This window comes from Triplophysa rosa, linkage group LG15 (assembly GCF_024868665.1).
Source record: "Triplophysa rosa linkage group LG15, Trosa_1v2, whole genome shotgun sequence".
NCBI classification, from domain to species: domain Eukaryota; kingdom Metazoa; phylum Chordata; class Actinopteri; order Cypriniformes; family Nemacheilidae; genus Triplophysa; species Triplophysa rosa.
Window position 1 is genome coordinate 2,346,196 of NC_079904.1, and position 17,799 is coordinate 2,363,994.

The following is a 17,799-nucleotide window of genomic DNA, read 5'->3' on the forward strand; positions in this document are numbered from 1 at the left end:
TGACTTTGGGATTCATATACAAAACACGCACACACACACTCAGCAGAGTCATAGTGTCTTGTAAGTGTCTCGTAAGTTGATCCATTGTTAAGTGAGTCACCGTGGAGTTGAACATCTGGTTCTGTTAATTCTGCCAGATGTTATTCAGAGCTTGAATTTAAGCATTTACAGGCACTTTCTACGTGAATGAATTACGCAGTCAATATTTAACACATTTTCTAATGTGTCCCTTAGAGTAGAATTGACATTCAGGCTATATCTTAAATTAGCAGATGCTTTCATCTAAAGCTACGGACAAATAGGGAAAAGGAATTTGGCATGGAGGAGCCAACAATATGTGCAGAGCTGCAGTAATGAATTTCAAGAGTAGCCTAACCCCTAGTAAAAAAGCTGTGTAAGAGCAGAGAAAAGAGACGACTGAAACACACAATCGCTCACAGATAAATGTGATGTTTATCACTCTCTCACTAAACCAAGTACAACACGAGTTGTCCATCACCTTTAGAGGAAAGGTTCATCACTGTCAGCTGTTACAGGTCTCACTGTTGGTTATATGTTTATTAAAGCAGGTTCTCTTTTTATTCTGATGGATACTACAGGTGCAAAACTGTCAAACCTCATATAAATCGCAATGATCATTTTGGTGATGTTTTGATTTGATTATAGGCACATATATGTCATTAAATAGTGTGGGGATAAATATCTGCTATGTGTTCAAAATCAGAAGGAGAATCAAGCAGAAACATTTATGCTGAAAAAACATTTTTTACTTCAGAAATCCACAAGATGGCGCAATGGACTTACAATACAATAAACCAACCCATGAAAACTGTGAACAATACAGAAATGTAAGATTATAAATAATAAAACGTACCTATTCTCAAGACAATGATACCCCTGTAAAAAGTAACCATGGTTTTATTATTGTAAAAGTATAGTAATAGTGTGTGTTTTTTTAAACCATTTGTATAATCACAGTTTCACCACACTAACACTAATAGCATACCATGAGTAATATGGCTACTGTAGCAAAACCATGGTTGATTTGGGGTTACCATTCAACCTAGTAACCATGGGTTTGGTTTAGTTACTAGTAAAACATGGTTACTTTTTAATTTACTGAATATGATTAGATGTGGTTGAAGATGTGTTTAAATTACGCACAATTCACTGTGTTCAACGTGTAATTGTAATGTAAAAAGGCCATTTCATTTAAAATTGTATAATTATCAAAAAGCTATTTTGTAAGTGAAATGTATTATATAGTGTACTGTATGTTGCATTTATAGTCCTGTGTTGTGTTGTGTTATTTTTAATGGTATAGAATATGTAACATTTGCCAATATTTATGGAATAATCATTTCTGAATAAGCCATTTAACTCCAAATCCCACACACCACCGGGGTCTTCCGCAATTATGCAGGACACCCTTGTGTGTGTGTGTGTGTGTGTGGGGGGGGGGGGGTGCGTGCGTTTGGGAAGGGCTGCAGTGAAACGCGTCTGATGTGCGCTATTCCCTCATAGATGCGCTCGTGCGTGAAATCGTCCGTTTCTACATCAAATCGGTGAGATTTCGCATCTTATTCACACGCGTTCATGACGGAACCGGCTGTGCGTTTCATTCATTCGCGGAGACAGCTGAGATTTTCTCCGGCACTGACATTATGCGCTCGGTAACCGGGAGCTGATGCTGATATTGACACCATCCGCTATCCTCTGACAGCTAATACACGGTGCGCGCTGCGCCCATTTCTTTCCATTCATTCTACAGAAAGCATCGAGATGTCTATGAAAGCAAAGAACGGCGAGGCGGTGAAGGTGGTGGTTCGGTGTCGCCCGCTGAACCGCAGAGAGGAATCGTCGGGTTATGAGAACATCGTGCAGATGGATGTGAAACTGGGCCAGGTGGCCCTGCGGAACCCAAAGGCGGGTCCGGGAGATCCGCTCAAGACCTTCACGTTCGATGCCGTCTACGATGCGTGCTCCAAACAGAGCGACATGTACGACGAAACGGTGCGGCCGCTCATCGACTCGGTTCTGCGCGGATTCAACGGCACCATCTTCGCGTACGGACAAACTGGCACCGGAAAGACGTACACCATGCAGGGCCAGTGGCTGGATGCGGAGCGCCGCGGCATCATCCCCAACTCGTTCGAGCACATCTTCACGCACATCTCCCGCTCCCAGAACCAGCAGTACCTCGTCCGGGCCTCGTATTTGGAGATCTATCAGGAGGAGATAAGAGACCTGCTCGCCAAAGATCACAGCAAGAAGCTGGAGCTGAAGGAGAGCGCCGACTCGGGCGTCTACATCAAAGACCTGTCCTCCTTCGTGACCAAGAACGTCAAGGAGATCGAGCACGTGATGAACGTGGGCAACCAGACCCGGTCGGTGGGCTTCACCAACATGAACGAGCACAGCTCCAGATCTCACGCCATCTTCCTCATCACGGTGGAGTGCAGCCAGCTCGGTCCAGATGGCCAGAACCATATCCACGTGGGCAAACTTAACCTGGTGGACCTGGCTGGCAGCGAGAGACAGACCAAAACGGGCGTCCAAGGAGAACGTTTGAAGGAGGCCACCAAGATAAACCTGTCCCTCTCCGCTCTGGGAAACGTCATTTCCGCCTTGGTAGACGGGCGAAGTTCTCACGTACCCTACCGTGACTCCAAACTTACCCGCTTGCTTCAGGATTCGCTGGGAGGGAACGCGAAAACCATTATGGTGGCCACGCTGGGACCGGCATCCTACAATTATGGGGAGACCCTGACCACCCTGCGTTACGCCAACCGGGCTAAGAACATCAAGAACAAGCCGCGTGTCAACGAGGACCCCAAAGACGCCCTGCTGAGAGAGTTTCAGGAGGAGATCGCCCGGCTGAAAGCGCAGCTAGACAAACGTGGCATGCTCACCAGGAGGAAGAGGAGGAGCAGGAGAATTAGGAAGATTGGAGAAGAAGACGAGGACGAGGTGGACGAGGAAGAAGAGGGTGAGGAGGATGAGGAAAGTGTGGAGAAGGAGGCGCAGGAGTACATGAAGGAGCAGCAGGAGAAGCTGGAGAGAGAAAAGGAGGCCATCAGAGATGACCATTCGTTGGTGGCGGAGGAGAAACAGAGACTCCTGGAGGAGAAAGAAAGGATGATGAGACATCTGAAGAAGGAGCAGGAGGCCACTGAGCTCCTCACTGCCAAATTTAAGGTGTGTAAGTGTGTGTGTGTGTGTGTGCGTGCGTGCGTGCGTGCGTGTGTGTGTGTGTGTGTGTGTGTTTTTGCTTGCTTCGAGTTGCAATGAAAAACTATTTATATACAGCTGCGGAAAAAATTAAGAGACCATTTAAAAATCAGTTTTCTGATTTTAAAATATGTGTTCAGGTAAAAGGATCATTTTTGTTTCATTCTGTAAACTAATAAAAAAAATACTACATTTCAAATAAAAATATTGTTTCTATTTTCATTTATTTGTAGAAAATTAAAACTGGAGAAACAGGTGAAAATAACTCAAAAACTGCAAAGAAAAAAAGTTCAGATTCACTTTAAGCAATCCAATTTTCTACATGTATTTAGTAAAAGTTCATAATGTATTTTTTATGTGATAACTTGGATTTTTTATCACTGCTGTCAGTCTTTCACAATGCTGTTGGATGACTTTATTTCACTCCTGAGCTTTGATTTTGTTAAAATTTAACAGACACTGGACTGGAATGGCCACAATACATCTAGAAATGCTGATTTTTTAAATGAACATTTGGAATGGTCTCTTAATTTGGAATGGAATGGTCTATTAAAGGGGTCATATGGTGCGAATACGTGTTTTTCTGTGTCTTCGGTGTGTTATAAGTTGCCCATGCATGTATTTATACAAAATGCAAAAAAAAATACAAAATTAGAAAAAAACTATTACTCACGTTTACATTTCACAGTATTCAAGATCTGCAAGCATTGCTTCTTTTTTGTTATTTTAAGCAGTTGGTCCCATTTCAATTTTTTGCTTATAAATGCAAATAAAAAAACATTATTTTAATTTGGAATTTGGCAGAAATGATCACAAATAAACAATGTTCACAAAATGAAACAAAAATTATCATATATACATAAACACATATCTTAAAATAGTAGAATTTAGAAAAACTGAAAATGGTTTTAGAGTGGTCTCTTAATTTTTTCACGACTCTACATCATGTCATTGTTGTATTAGGTACTGATCAAATGACAATGCTAAATTAAAAGGAGGTCAACAAACAAACAGTGTGATTTCTGGAATGTGTGTCAGAATGAGAAAGCAGAGACAGTAAATTAATTTCCATGTGCTTTGATCTGTGGTGCAAATCTCTGCAATCTCATCACAGCGTAACCATGACGACAGAGAAAATTCCTCCACGGCACAAGTGTTTGTTGGACTCTTAATCCTTTAATATTGAAACATACATTAAGATGTTATTCTGCATTGATGTTGTCTGGTCTGATTTAGAGATATACAGTTTATATCTGGTTAAAGGGGTCATATGGTGCGAATACGTGTTTTTCTGTGTCTTCGGTGTGTTATAAGTTGCCCATGCATGTATTTGACACTTAAAAATAAATATTAAAGTGTAGGAACAAAAGATGCATTCTATCTAAAAGCGAATGCTCACCCAGACCTGCCTGAAACGCCTCGTGTAACCACACCCCCACAAATCTACGTCAGTTCGTGTCGTGGTATGATTTGACTAAGACCTCCCAAATGTAAACGCAAGTAAGGTGGACGTACCTGTCAGTACAATTGAAGAGGAACCTGATGTTCCAAATATGGTAAGAGGCGTTACATTTCCCTCACACGCTTGCAGTATTCCACCAATCACTACGCACTGGTTAACTGGCCAATCATAGCACACCTCGCTTTTCAGAGCCATGAGCTTTGTAAAAAATCCGTGCATTTCAGAGAGGCGGGGCAAAGAGGAGATACAAACATGCACGGTATGTGGAAAATACAGCGCTTTTGAACCTTAAATCATGTATACACATTGCATTACATCTAAAACAAACGATAATATTCATTTTAGCCGTGTCATATGACCCCTTTAAAGGTTCTCTGCTGTGTGTGTCTACTGAACAGTCTTTAGCAAATAAATGGTGGATGACATCACAGTCAGCCAGTCACAAGAAACAATCTGTGTTCATTTGTGTATTTCTCAGTCAACAACATTGCGCGAAGCAAAGGACAGAAAAGTGTAGACATACAGATACAAAGTCTAGTTTCTGTCATTTCGTGTGTGTGTGTACGTGTGTATGTGTGTTGGTCATGTGATCTGACAGATCTGCATGCATGACATCACACACACACACACACACACACACACACACAAAAGTGTCTGCATCATCCCCCTCAGGCTGTTGTGTACATGTGTGTGCACGTGTGCTTGTGTGTTACTTGTGAGTGCTTGTGATAAAGCAGGTTGCTGGAAATATTTCACTGTGGTTATTTTTGGATTAGCATACTATTTCTGTAGTATATAGTACAATGTAGTATCCCGATTGTTTAAAATGTATATTTTAAATATTTTATTTTCACATGAGAGGCAGTATTTATTGTATGCTGTACAGTAAGAAGTACAGTATTATTGACATGGTAATATTGGCTGTTGTTTTGTGCCTATTTTGCGTTACAGGGATAGTTCACACAAAAACAAAAATTGTCAAGATATTTTGAGAAATGTCAATGGGGGCCAATATTGTTTGGTTATCAACGTTCTTCAAAATATGAAGAGTTTGGTTCCAAAATGAGATAACTCCATTTTCAAAAATGGTCAGAAATCATGTTTTTTATTATGTTATCATGTTTTTATTGTGTTTTATTGTGTTAGTTAGATGTATTTTTGAGATAATATGGCTTAAATCAAAACAAACCAACTCCAGTTTGATTGATATTAATTGGAATGCACAATAAAACAACATGATTTTTGAAAAATGTTCAATTCTCATTTTGGAACCAAACTCTTCATATCTTCTTTTGTGTTCTGCAAGGTTTGACATGACATGAGGGTGAATAAATGATGACAGAATATTTATTTTTGGGTGAACTATCCCTTAAACTGTTCATTTTTATTTCTTGTGTTTGCTTTTAACATTAGACTAAAGTCATGGGTCAACACAGAATATGTTTAAATATCAAGAAAGAGAGGCTACAGAAGCTTTTTATAAATAACCATCATGATTGGTGTGTCGTTTCCTGACAGGTGATGACTCTTCATAACCTCATCCTGTTTCCCGGGCCTTTGGCCAATCATGTCACAGCATCCCAAACAATAACTTAAACGCAGGAAGCACAGCGTATCAGATTCAGAATGGAATCATAACTTACTTTTGACTCAGTACTGTAGAATATACAGTACATAGTAGACTGTATATTTTATGCAGAATAAACATTTGTTTAGAAGTATTAAATACTTTTTATTGAAATAGTAATTTTATTAGTAGCATTATTCCATGTAAATCATTTCAAACAGTAGGTATATGAACCCGGCATATGAGTGGCTTCCAAATTTAATCCCAGATATGAAAAAAGCATTTTTATAAAAATGTATATAATAATGTCATCAATGTCTTAACGGGTCAAGTTTTTTACATTTATTTGGCACACGTGAACTGCATTTTGGGATACAGTATTCTGTGCAGTGTTAATGGTTTGCAGGTTATCGTATATATGATCCTGCAAAAACATGTTATTGATTGAATTTTATAACAGAATTTTCATTTGCATTATATGTATATTATCTACTTTGCCATTCCAAACATCATGGTTTTGCCCCAGATTCATTCTGTCACTGAATTAATACACTGAATTAAAACTTTAATTGAGAATTCCCAGTACTCATGCCCTGTTTTATCTAATCAGCTGTGTCCTGCACACTTTTAGCTGTACACAAAACAGTTTTCTGATTTAATCATGGTCATTACAGACAGGATGTGGGGCGAGACTTAAAAAAGGAAATTGTTTTTTTTGTTTATGTTTATGGCTGTGTTTAGAATACCATACTGTCACACACAACTTACTATTTTTGTCAAACAATGCCGTATACAACAGATATCATTATATCCCATCATGCAATGCGCTTAACCTTTTATTTCTCATGTGACTAAAGAAGTCATTCCAGCTGCGCTTCTCAACATCTTGACACATTACTAGATCGTACTGAATGAATACATTTTTACACAAACCTGCCCATTTGCCTATTCTAAACAGTATACATTATATACTCTTGATTTTAGTTTTTGTTCATTTTTATAAGTTTAGTGCTTTAAACTTATTTCAGTTCCTTTTTGAGGCAACATTTAAATTTTTCATTTCGTTTAAGCTTTTCCAATGTTTTTAGGTCAATATTTGATTTAATTTCAATGAGCAGAAACGTTTTCAAAATTTTAATTTTAGTAAACTAAAATAACCTTGGCGTGCAGTACACTATATTCACGCTCTAAACATATAATCATACTGTTGCAGACAGTAAGCATCAGCCATTGGTCTTCTCCCAGCATGCTTTGCTAAAATATTGATGAGTCAGTGTGTGTGTGTGCGAGGGCGGAGTCTCGCTTCAGACCTCCTGGCCAATGAGTGTCTCACCAGTATGAATGCATAATGACCCTGACTCGTCCGGAGCTCTGTTGCTATGGCAACAGGATTGTGTGGGGTCTGGATTGAAAGGTCTCCATTAACTGAGAGCATCTCCACCGTTGAGTGTGTATACGTGTGTGTTGCTATTTTAAACTAGCAGGGAAAAGCATCACTTTCTTGCTCTTCTGTATCCTCTTTTCCGTTCATGTCATGTGTATGCTCTAGATGACTGTGGCTTTATTTAGTCTCACTTCCAGCGTAGGGTGTTAGGATAGTGAGAAATGATGTAATTCCCTAAAGGAGAGCAATCTATACATACATTACTCGTGTGTGTGTGTGCGTGTGTGTGCGTGTGTGTGTGTCTGAAGCTGTACATTAATGCAGTGTGTATCAGATAGATAGCCCATCACTGAGGCTTTGGTTTCATCCCTGGGGACAAAAGTATCTTTTATGCTTCCTCTCTCCATCTTCATCTCTCTCTTTCTCTGATAGTGTCTCCTCCTCATTTCTTCCATTCCATAAATCTTATTTTCGTCCCTGATCAGTTTTATTTATTAAATGCAGTAAATGGCACTGACAGGTCCTGTGATGTCTGACGTGTTTTGCGTTAGGGTTTATGTTAGATGTTTTGAATGCCGTGTGGGTCAGCTGTGGTTATACATTCAGGCTTTGTCGTCGTATCTGCTACGGCCCATTGAAAATATTCTTTGTGTGTCACAAACCCAAGAGCTGCCGTCATCCACAAAGACAGTTCTGTACTGTTGGCCCAAAGCGCAGGGTGGGACAAAGACACATTGTTGTGCTCTAAAGGGTCATTCACACTGACAGTGATTAGCAGAGAGAAATTCTGGAAGAGCGACATATTTTACTTTACTTTACTTGAGCTAAGATAGAAAACAGCTTAAAGGGACAGTTCACAAAAATCTGTCATAATTCATTTACTGTGGAATACAAAAGAAGATATTTTGAGAAATGTCTCAGTGGTTTTGTGTTCATACAATGAAAGTCAATGGGGGCCAGTTATGTTTGGTTCTAAACGTTCATCAAAATATCTTCTTTTGTGTTCTGGTGAAGAAAGAAAGCCATACAGATTTGAAATGACATGAGGGTGAATAAATGATGAAAGGATTCTCATTTATAGGTACACTATCCCTTTAATGTGAAAACGTCCCTTTCAGCATGTTTAAAAAAAATAATGATTAAAATATGAAGCAAACATTTTTTGGCTTTTATTCTAAAAATGCAGTAAGTTTGTTTTAGGGTTTTTCTGTACTCATTCTTAAAAATGTAATTTAAACTATGGTATGTTGTCATTTGACCTTTTCATGTGATGTGGTGCTGATGTTGATGGTCTGTTATGGTTGCTAGGCGATGGAGAGTAAGCTGCTGGTTGGTGGGAAGAACATCATTGATCACACCAATGAGCAACAAAAGATGCTTGAGTTGAAACGGCATGAAATCGCTGAACAGGTAAAACACACAAACATGCACACACACATTAAACATCAGTCAAATTTATTGCTGTCATCAAATGGATTTGTTTTTGTGACCCTGGTAACACCATTCTGTTTTTGTGATGTGTGTGTGTCCGTGTGCATGCATGTGTGTGCGTGTGTGTGTGTGTGTGTGTGTGTGTGTGTGTGTGTGTGTGTGTGTGTGTGTGTGTGTGTGTGTGTGTGTGTGTGTAGACACGCAGGGAAAGAGAAATACAGCAACAGGTCTTGGTTCAGGATGAAAATACGATAGAACTCAGAGAAACATTCTCCACTCTGCAACAAGAAGTGGAAGCAAAAACAAAAAAACTCAAAAAGGTGATATGCACACACACACACACACAAACAAAACTCTCACACATACCTGACATCATATTCACTGTTTGCTAATAAAGGAAAGGCCCTTCGATTGAGACCAGTGGCACATATTGGAGTTGGCGATCATTCTGCTGGCCAGAGACCACAATGCAAATAAAGAACAAACATAAAAACATACCACACCTTACAGAAGTACTTATTTACAGTCAATGGAAGTTTATTTCTGTTGCGCTTTTCACAGTTTGCATTGTTGCAGAGCAGATTTACAGAACACACATAGCAGAAAATTCAGTGACAAATCAAAACAGATGAACTGAATTATAAAATAGAATCAAAAATGATTTGTAAAAATAACAATTATCCTTTATATTAGTTGGAGTGTCAGATCCAAAGCAATAAGCGATAGTCAAGCCAGACATGATGAAAATGATGAAAAAAGATCAAAATCTATCATATCAATGGCTAATACTTATATCAAACTAGAAGGGAAAAGATTGTCTTTTTGCCTCTAAACGTCTCGATGCTTTTCTGTCCGTCTGGACAGAAAAGTTGCTAGGGTGTTGCTACTGTAGATGGTTGCTAAGGCAGACAGACAGACAAAGCTAAGGCAGACAGACAGACAAAGTGGTTGCTAGGGTGTTGCTACTGTAGATGGTTGCTAAGGCAGACAGACAGACAAAGCTCAGCTCTGAATTCCCTAACTCCCCTGTTCCTCTTGCTCCCATTTAATTCTGGACCCTTGACCCCCGGAACCCCCTGACACCCCCCCCAACCTCCCCATGAAAACCTTTTATCAGTACAAAAAGGTTAGTTTGTTTTACACATGCTTGATCGCTGACTATCAGAGGCTAAGCGGCTAATGTTCAATGCTAGCCTTGATGTGCCAAGGCAAACAAAACACAAACGCTTTCACAGCAGCTAATTCTGCATTAATCCTCATCGCTACCCCGTAGCATGCTAACCTCTAAAAACGTCCCTCCGGTCCTGTAAAGATTTTTTGATAATCCATCTATTTACTTTTAGCTTTATTCTATTCTCGTTATTAGTCAGACAAAACAGAACTGAGCTAAAGTCTCGTTCTCTTCTTCATCCGCACCTAACCACACCTCATTTCCTCTCAGACGACATCACTTCATCACTTCATTGGACTTCCTGTCCGACAGTTCCTGTCTGCTTCTGTCCTTCATTACAGAAGCAGAACTGATCTGAGGCCTGTCAATGTTACACCTTCAGCTGCCTGCAAGTGCCACACCCGACCTCTATATGAGCTTTATATATTTCCTTCCTGAGCTTTCACCTTTAACCCCTGCTGCGTGACATTGGGTGCCAAAGCTGAACTCCCTCTAACTGACTGAATCACTGAGCATGAGAACTGATGTTCATTACAGGAGAATAAAAGTGATGATTGACTAATGCACTGCAACAAAATGAACTGCTTACTTAAAGTTTTGTCTTGTTTTTTAGTACAGATATCTAAACTTTTAAACAAAGATACATTAAAGGCTGGAATACACTACAAGACTTTTAAAATCTAAAAAACTAGACATCATACACTTGCAGACTTTTTGAACGTTTACATAGAAAACAATACATGATTAAATCTGCAGACTGGCGCAGACTTTCTGCAACAACTCCAGACTGAAGATCTGGGCAAAAATCTGAGCAAAAGTCTTGTAGTGTATTCCAGCCATAACTTGAGAAGCAGAATGATGTATAAAGATATTAAGTGTGGTTTTCTGAAAGTCAATTTCTGATGTATAAAAATGTAATATACACTGTACGTCAGATAGATTTATATGAAGATATTTTGAGAAATGTCTCAGTGGTTTCGTGTCCATATAATGGAAGTCAATGGGGTTCAACGTTGTCAACATTCTTCAAAATATCTTCTTATGTGTTCAAAAAAGAGAAGAAAAGTCATACAGGTTTGATATGACATGAGGGTGATGGAAGAATTTTTATTTTAGGGTCAACTGTCCCTTTACATGAGTTTATATTTAAAATAAGAAAAAAAGATGTGCCAGTGGAATAAGAAAAATATACTTCATTTGAAAGGACAAGATTTTTGTATATAATTAGGCTATATATTATATAAGTGTATTTTTGCTGTTAGATTTTTAAGCAATTTTGATATCTTATGTCATTTTGCATCTCGTTTAAATGTATCTTGATTCAAGAATGTATCAGAATTGATTTTGTACTAGAAAACTAGACAGAAAATACTGAATAAGAAAATTATTTTCTATGTAATTTTCTATGTTGTCTATATTGCATAGACAACATTGTTATTCATTCATTCATTGATTCAGTGTGGATGATTGATGACTAATGGAGTGGCTTAGAGATGACGTCATTTTGTATGCAAACCCCAGAAGCGAGTTAGCATTTTAAGACTTCCGGTTCCATCGCCGCAAAGTCTATGGGACGGGTTTTTGGTAAATCGCCCAAAATAAGGTCTGTAGCTGACAAAACCTCTGAATATTTTCATGTTTTAATATACGACATAAAACACAGCAATTATAACCCGCTTGGGATTTTTTAAGCCTTTATTGTGTCTTTGAAACGGCGGTTGCTAACAAGTTGCTAAAAGCGACTACTTCCTTTGGCGGGGACGTTAGACGTCATCGCGCATACTGTATACATCTCACAAATAATGCAACATGGGCACAAATGTCTAAAATCATTGTTTTGGATCCATATTAATAGTAATAGTAATTCACAAGGGAACACGTTTTTAATAAAGTTTGAAAGGGAGGCTTGGTGGTGGTGACGTTGATATCGAGCGGCCATAGTGTAGTCTGTTTTAGCATCGTGTAAGCTTTTTACTTCTGCCGATTGTATTTAGGCTTCAAAAATAGCAAATATTGTGTTAATCTGTAAAGATTGTTTTAATAGACAAAACGTGTAAACATCATGAACATTTGTTAATCACGGAGCGTATTTTTTGCGACCTTTCAAAAGTCTATGGGGAAAATGCGGTCGAGGGAACCAGCGCGGCGCTTACTTCCGGGTTAGCCAACAAAATACGTCATCTTTGAGCCACTCCATATATGGACAAGTTAATGTTGTTGTTTACCTGTCCATCAGAACTCTCTCTCTCTCTTTGTGTGTGTGTAGCTGTATGCAAAGCTTCAGTCTCTGAAGGCAGATATTCAGGATGTAAATGACGAACATGTGAGAAGTCGACAGGAGCTGGAACAAACTCAAAATGAACTGACCAGAGAACTCAAATTCAAGTGAGTCCGAGTCCAAACTTCTCAACAAAAAGAAAACTATTTTTGACCATTACTTTTTTAACATTACCATTATGCACCAAATGGAGGTTCTTGAAACCCATATCAATCATTCTGTAGTGTAAACACAAACTGATAAATGTGTCATCGTGTGTGTTTACGTCTGCGCAGGTATCTGATTATAGAGAATTTCATCCCTCCTGAAGAAAAGAATAAAATTATGAACAGACTTCAGTTTGACGCTGAGGAAGATCAGTGGAAGTTTCAGCCTCTCGTCCCGTCAGAGAAGTGAGTGAACTTTGACCTCTGCGTGACCTTAAGCTGAGTGATGTGTTATTTACAACATGAATTACGTGTTTCATTAATACACACACTGATACTAATGTTGTTATTGTTTGACGCAGTAAATTCACGCAGATGAAAAGACCCGCCTCCGCCGTGGGATACAAGCGACCAATCAGCCAGCACGCTAGGGTTGCCATAGCGATGGGAGCTCATTCCAGATACAGGGTATGTTTATGAACAGACAGAGAGATATGTCTGGTTGGGTTATTATGTGCATGATTTATTGTGACGGGCCCTCGTGTGTCTTTATAGGCGGAGAATATAATGGTTCTAGAACTGGACATGACTCCTCCTGTCGTGTTTCAACTGGACTCCCCAAAGTCTGGATCAGAGATAGAACCGTCTCAAGACGTTCTGCTGGAGAACTCTACTTACAGAGAGAAATTTGCAGCAGGACGGGTGCGAAAGTCTCAGTCGTGGTCAGTATGATTGAATGTTTAAATCATCCGTCTCCCATCTTCAGAATGTCTGTTAGAGTTTTAATCTTGTGTAAATCTTAAAGGTCGTATATAATTGTTGTTGTTTTTTTCAGAATGTTTGATTCTTCTGTGTTTTGTCATGAAAATAATCTTGTTGCTAAAATATGGTGTTAAAAATTAAATCAATAACAATAATAATGCATCTTTCAGTTTGTTTTAAGACCACTGGCCTTCCATGACTCTTGCGTGACTACAGATGATGAAATTGGATTTGTGAATGATTTGTGTGTGTTGTTAAAAGTAAAATAGGATTATAAATAGTTCATACATAATAAGAGGCAGTGTAATCTCAATATATACAGATCATGTGTTCTTTGTGGATTTGGTTTTGGTTCATTGGTTCATTGATGTGAGAATGGATATCTAATAGAATTTGTATGTAGTAGGTATGCTGTGCACATTATAGGGATTGCCTGTATGTACTGTAGTTACAATTTGGATAAACTCTGAACTCAGTATCCCACAATGCAATGGGGGTCATTCCATTTTATTTGTGATCAATGAATCATAAGCAACATCAACCTTGAAGATCTTCATCTGGAGTCATTATTTGATCTTATTTAATATTGTTATTTGTATTTTGAAAAAGCGTACAGTGTGGGTAGTTGACAAATAAATTGTAAATGTGTCCTATGGTGTAACAGCCAAAAAACGAACAATGAAGAAATATCTCTCTTATGCTATTTTATTTTATAAATATGAATAATATAACATATCATTAACCTTTTTTTCTCCAAATTTTTTGCTAGGTCACAACATATGACACAGGATACTGTATATTTTTCAATTACCCATACCAGTCAAAAAGTGTAGGGCATTTTTTATCTCTTGTTTTATACATATATATATATTCATATTATATAATATTGTATTCCACATTTTAGCAAAATGGTAATCTAATCAAAATGATGAAATAACACAAATATAATTAAAGATATCAAAAATAAATCAAACCTTATATTCAAATCTTATATTAGGATTTTCAAATGAGTCATTCTTTGACTAGAATTTGCACATTTTGGCCGAAGTAGTAGTCCAGTGCAGATATATACAAAAATATATACCCACACCCACACTGCAAAACTAGTCTGAGGAGTGTGGTTTTACACTTTTCTGCACATAGCCAATGTATTGGTGTCATCGTGATGACATCACATGTGTTCTGTGTGCAGGTGCCAGTCTCCACAAGCCATCTCCTCCTCAAGCTCCGCCCTCTCTCTGGCATCCTCAGGGTCCCACGGTCTGCCACACCCACAAAACATCACCATGGCAACGGCAAATGAATGAGACAGGAATTACCATAACACCACAGAGGATTAAACAATAGACACTAAACACAACATATATTGAGGAAGACAGGGTGAGACAAACCCTTCCATCTCCATCAAACGAGGATCCCGGAAAACCTGCCCACGTCCCTGCTGTCCGCTCGATGCGGGACAAAACAGTTCATGCTAATTTTTTACTCTCCAGGACCAATAAAACGATTGATATTACAAACAATACTCCCCTCTCTTCATCTCTTGCTCTCTGTGTGTTATTCCTCGGGGCAGTTTTGACCTGAAGACACTTTGATAACTGCCATCAAATGACAGCACTGAATATTCTCACCTCACCCCGGCACCTGAGGTCTGGTCAAACTGTCACGTTTGTTGAGATTCACTTCGCTGCTTCCAAACCAATTGGTCAACCTCAGCGTTTACTTTCTGACTTTAAAGCATCACGTCTGGAAAACGCACGCCTCAGATGATGGAAGCCAAACGGATGGGGATTGTGACCTAATGTAAAGAAGAGAGCTAAAGAGAGGCTTGTCTCTCTTTCTATCTGCATGTCTTACTGTATGTGTGTGTCTTTGTAATTCTGATCAGGGTTCCGGAAGGAAGATGTCTGTCTGGCTGAAGGATGGATCTGCAGGGTTCCCACGGGCGTGGAAAATATGGAAATATCAGGGAATTTCAACATTTTGATTTCCAGGCCTGGAAAGGTCACGTAAATTAAATATTAGAGTTGCAATCCGTAATTACTGCCGTAAAATTGCAGGTTACTCAATGTGCTTGTCTTTGCGTGAGTTGAAGTCAAAGTATGTCAGACATTTCCCTCGAAAGTGTACGAGACAGTTCAAATCATAAATCATTATTATAGGCTTTCTGTTGTAAATAGTGGTAAGGAGACATTTTTAACACTATTTTTTATGTGGAAAAAAGTTTACATAAAAACGTTATGGGAATTTATATAGATAATATAAATGGTTTCAGTTTTTCTTAAAGGTGATGTGTCATTTCAATATTACTACCCCAATCAGGACAGCCAAATAATCCGATTGAAATTTAATTTGGTGCTGCTAATGGGACAGATTTGACACATTCCACCTAAAAAATCTGTCTGTAGCCTTTTATTTATGCAAGTAAGAAATCACAGTTCTTGCCTATGATATAACAAAAGCCTTTTTGCCAGTCAATGTTATTATATCAAGTTAATTTAAACACTTTCGAAGTAAATAGTGTTTACATTTTTGGGGTGAATCAACCTTAAAGTCGCCGTGAACCGGAAGTTGTGATCGTTTTTACTTCCGTATTCTGGCACATTTCCGAGTGAAAAATAATTTCAAAGGAGAAATTGAGTGGGCGTGGCTTGCGTATTTCACTCCGAATTGATTGGATATGTAACAGCTGTTGCATTGATTTTGAAATGAAACTGGCAGCAGACTGACAGTTGAAGGGGAGGAGTTAACGGATGCTCCGGTCAAGCCGTCTAATTTATGTCATTTCAGATCAGGACGGAAGTGCATTTTCAGATTTTAAATGAAGATTATGAGGGAACATGAATTTTAAAACGAAAATGACCCACATTTATAAGCTATTTACTATAAACGCTGCAGTATTTCATGAAAAAATAAGAATTGTCATTTTTAATTTCACTGGGACTTTAAGTTATGGCTTACTTCATAATGACAGACTGGAAACGCAATGGAAATTCAACTTTCAAATGGTGTGGGGACCCTGGATCTAAAATGTGTGATCTGTAGATACCGAGCATGTGCTATATGACCTGGGCTTTGCTTTAACCTTTAAACCACTGCACTAACTTAAAGCAATGAGAGATCACGGACACAAAACACGCAAACACATCAACACACAGATATGCCTTGCTTACTTGATTTCTTCTGCAGCAACAGCCAAGGTTTCCAGCCAGATGCCCTTCTACTGTAATTATGAACATGTGGAGATGAAGATCTATGTGTGTCTATGTGCATCAGAGTTGTGTGTTGTTGGCACATGGAGTTGCTCTCAGTGAATGGAATTAAATGAGCAGTTCTCTGGCGTGTTTGTTAACGTTTCTTTCATGTGTGCCAGAAAGTGTGTTGTTTGGCAGTCAACACAATATGTCTTAATGAAATGTCAGAAATTCAAAAAGGTTGTGTGAGGGTTGGTAACATCTTGGTATAGAAACAATATTAGTTTGTCTCCACAGTGACAGCAAATCAAACAGGAATGTTCCGGTTCAGTGTGGTTTTTTACCTCGGATGTATTGAATAACTTATATCACAATTGTTCTTACTTGTCATTGAGGACACGAGTAAGACAATCTCTCTTTCTCTCTGTCTGGATGGATGGTGGTTTATATAGTGGGCTTGCTGAAGCAGGCATCTACTCTGAATAATTGACGCACGTGCCCACGCGGCGCCTTCCGTTACGGATAATCGGTGGGATGCTGGAGGTCTCGTGCGGTGTCACGTTCTGCTGCTGAACCGTTTCATTTCACTTTCGCCAGTGTCACATCACAGTCTGAGACAGGTGATATGTTCACTATAAATATGTATAAATAATATAATAGATAAATAAAGATGAAAACTTACGCCGGATAGAGAAGCAGAGAATCGCGAATTCCAAGAGTGGACGTGATCGAGCCGCGGACCAGAAATTCATCTCTGTTTCCATGACAACCACTTTTTGGTCATTGGACATTTTCCTCATGCATCACTACCCCCACTCCTCACTTTTTCTGTTTTTTCTCTTCAAATAAATAATCAACCTGTATTCTAAAATTGAGAGATATACAATACAATGTCAATACAATACATTCAGTCTATTTTTGTCTTGTAGCATTCTTTAATTAAATTATTAGTACAATAATGGGAATTTAAAGTCGTTATTTAATGTTTTTTAAGTCGGTAATATTTTACACTAATTTATGAATATAAACATAACATTTATTTAATCATCACGAGGAGCTGCAGTAGAGCCTTTACTGCCCCCTGTTGGATAAAATACTTAATACACCAATTAGTGTTCATGTAGGAGTAGTGTCACCTTTAAAAGGCACACAGCTGTTCTGGTCAAATAATCT

The 17,799-nt window shown here is 38.6% G+C and overlaps 1 protein-coding gene across 2 annotated transcripts; it reads left to right on the forward strand.

The window, feature by feature from the left end:
- The first annotated feature begins 1,462 nt into the window (after window positions 1-1,462).
- LOC130566069 (kinesin-like protein KIF3C) lies at window positions 1,463-17,618 on the forward strand. 2 transcript variants are annotated; one of them, XM_057353288.1, is made up of 9 exons: window positions 1,463-1,565; window positions 1,772-3,198; window positions 8,953-9,054; window positions 9,273-9,395; window positions 12,513-12,631; window positions 12,800-12,916; window positions 13,033-13,138; window positions 13,226-13,392; window positions 14,625-17,618. In XM_057353288.1, the coding sequence occupies exons 2-9, from the start codon at window positions 1,783-1,785 to the stop codon at window positions 14,737-14,739; spliced, it is 2,265 nt and encodes a 754-aa protein (XP_057209271.1). In that variant the 5' UTR covers window positions 1,463-1,565; window positions 1,772-1,782; the 3' UTR covers window positions 14,740-17,618. The 2 variants fall into 2 exon arrangements, with proteins under 2 accessions (XP_057209271.1, XP_057209270.1); XM_057353287.1 differs by having other exon boundaries at window positions 1,466-3,198.
- The last annotated feature ends 181 nt before the right edge of the window (window positions 17,619-17,799 follow it).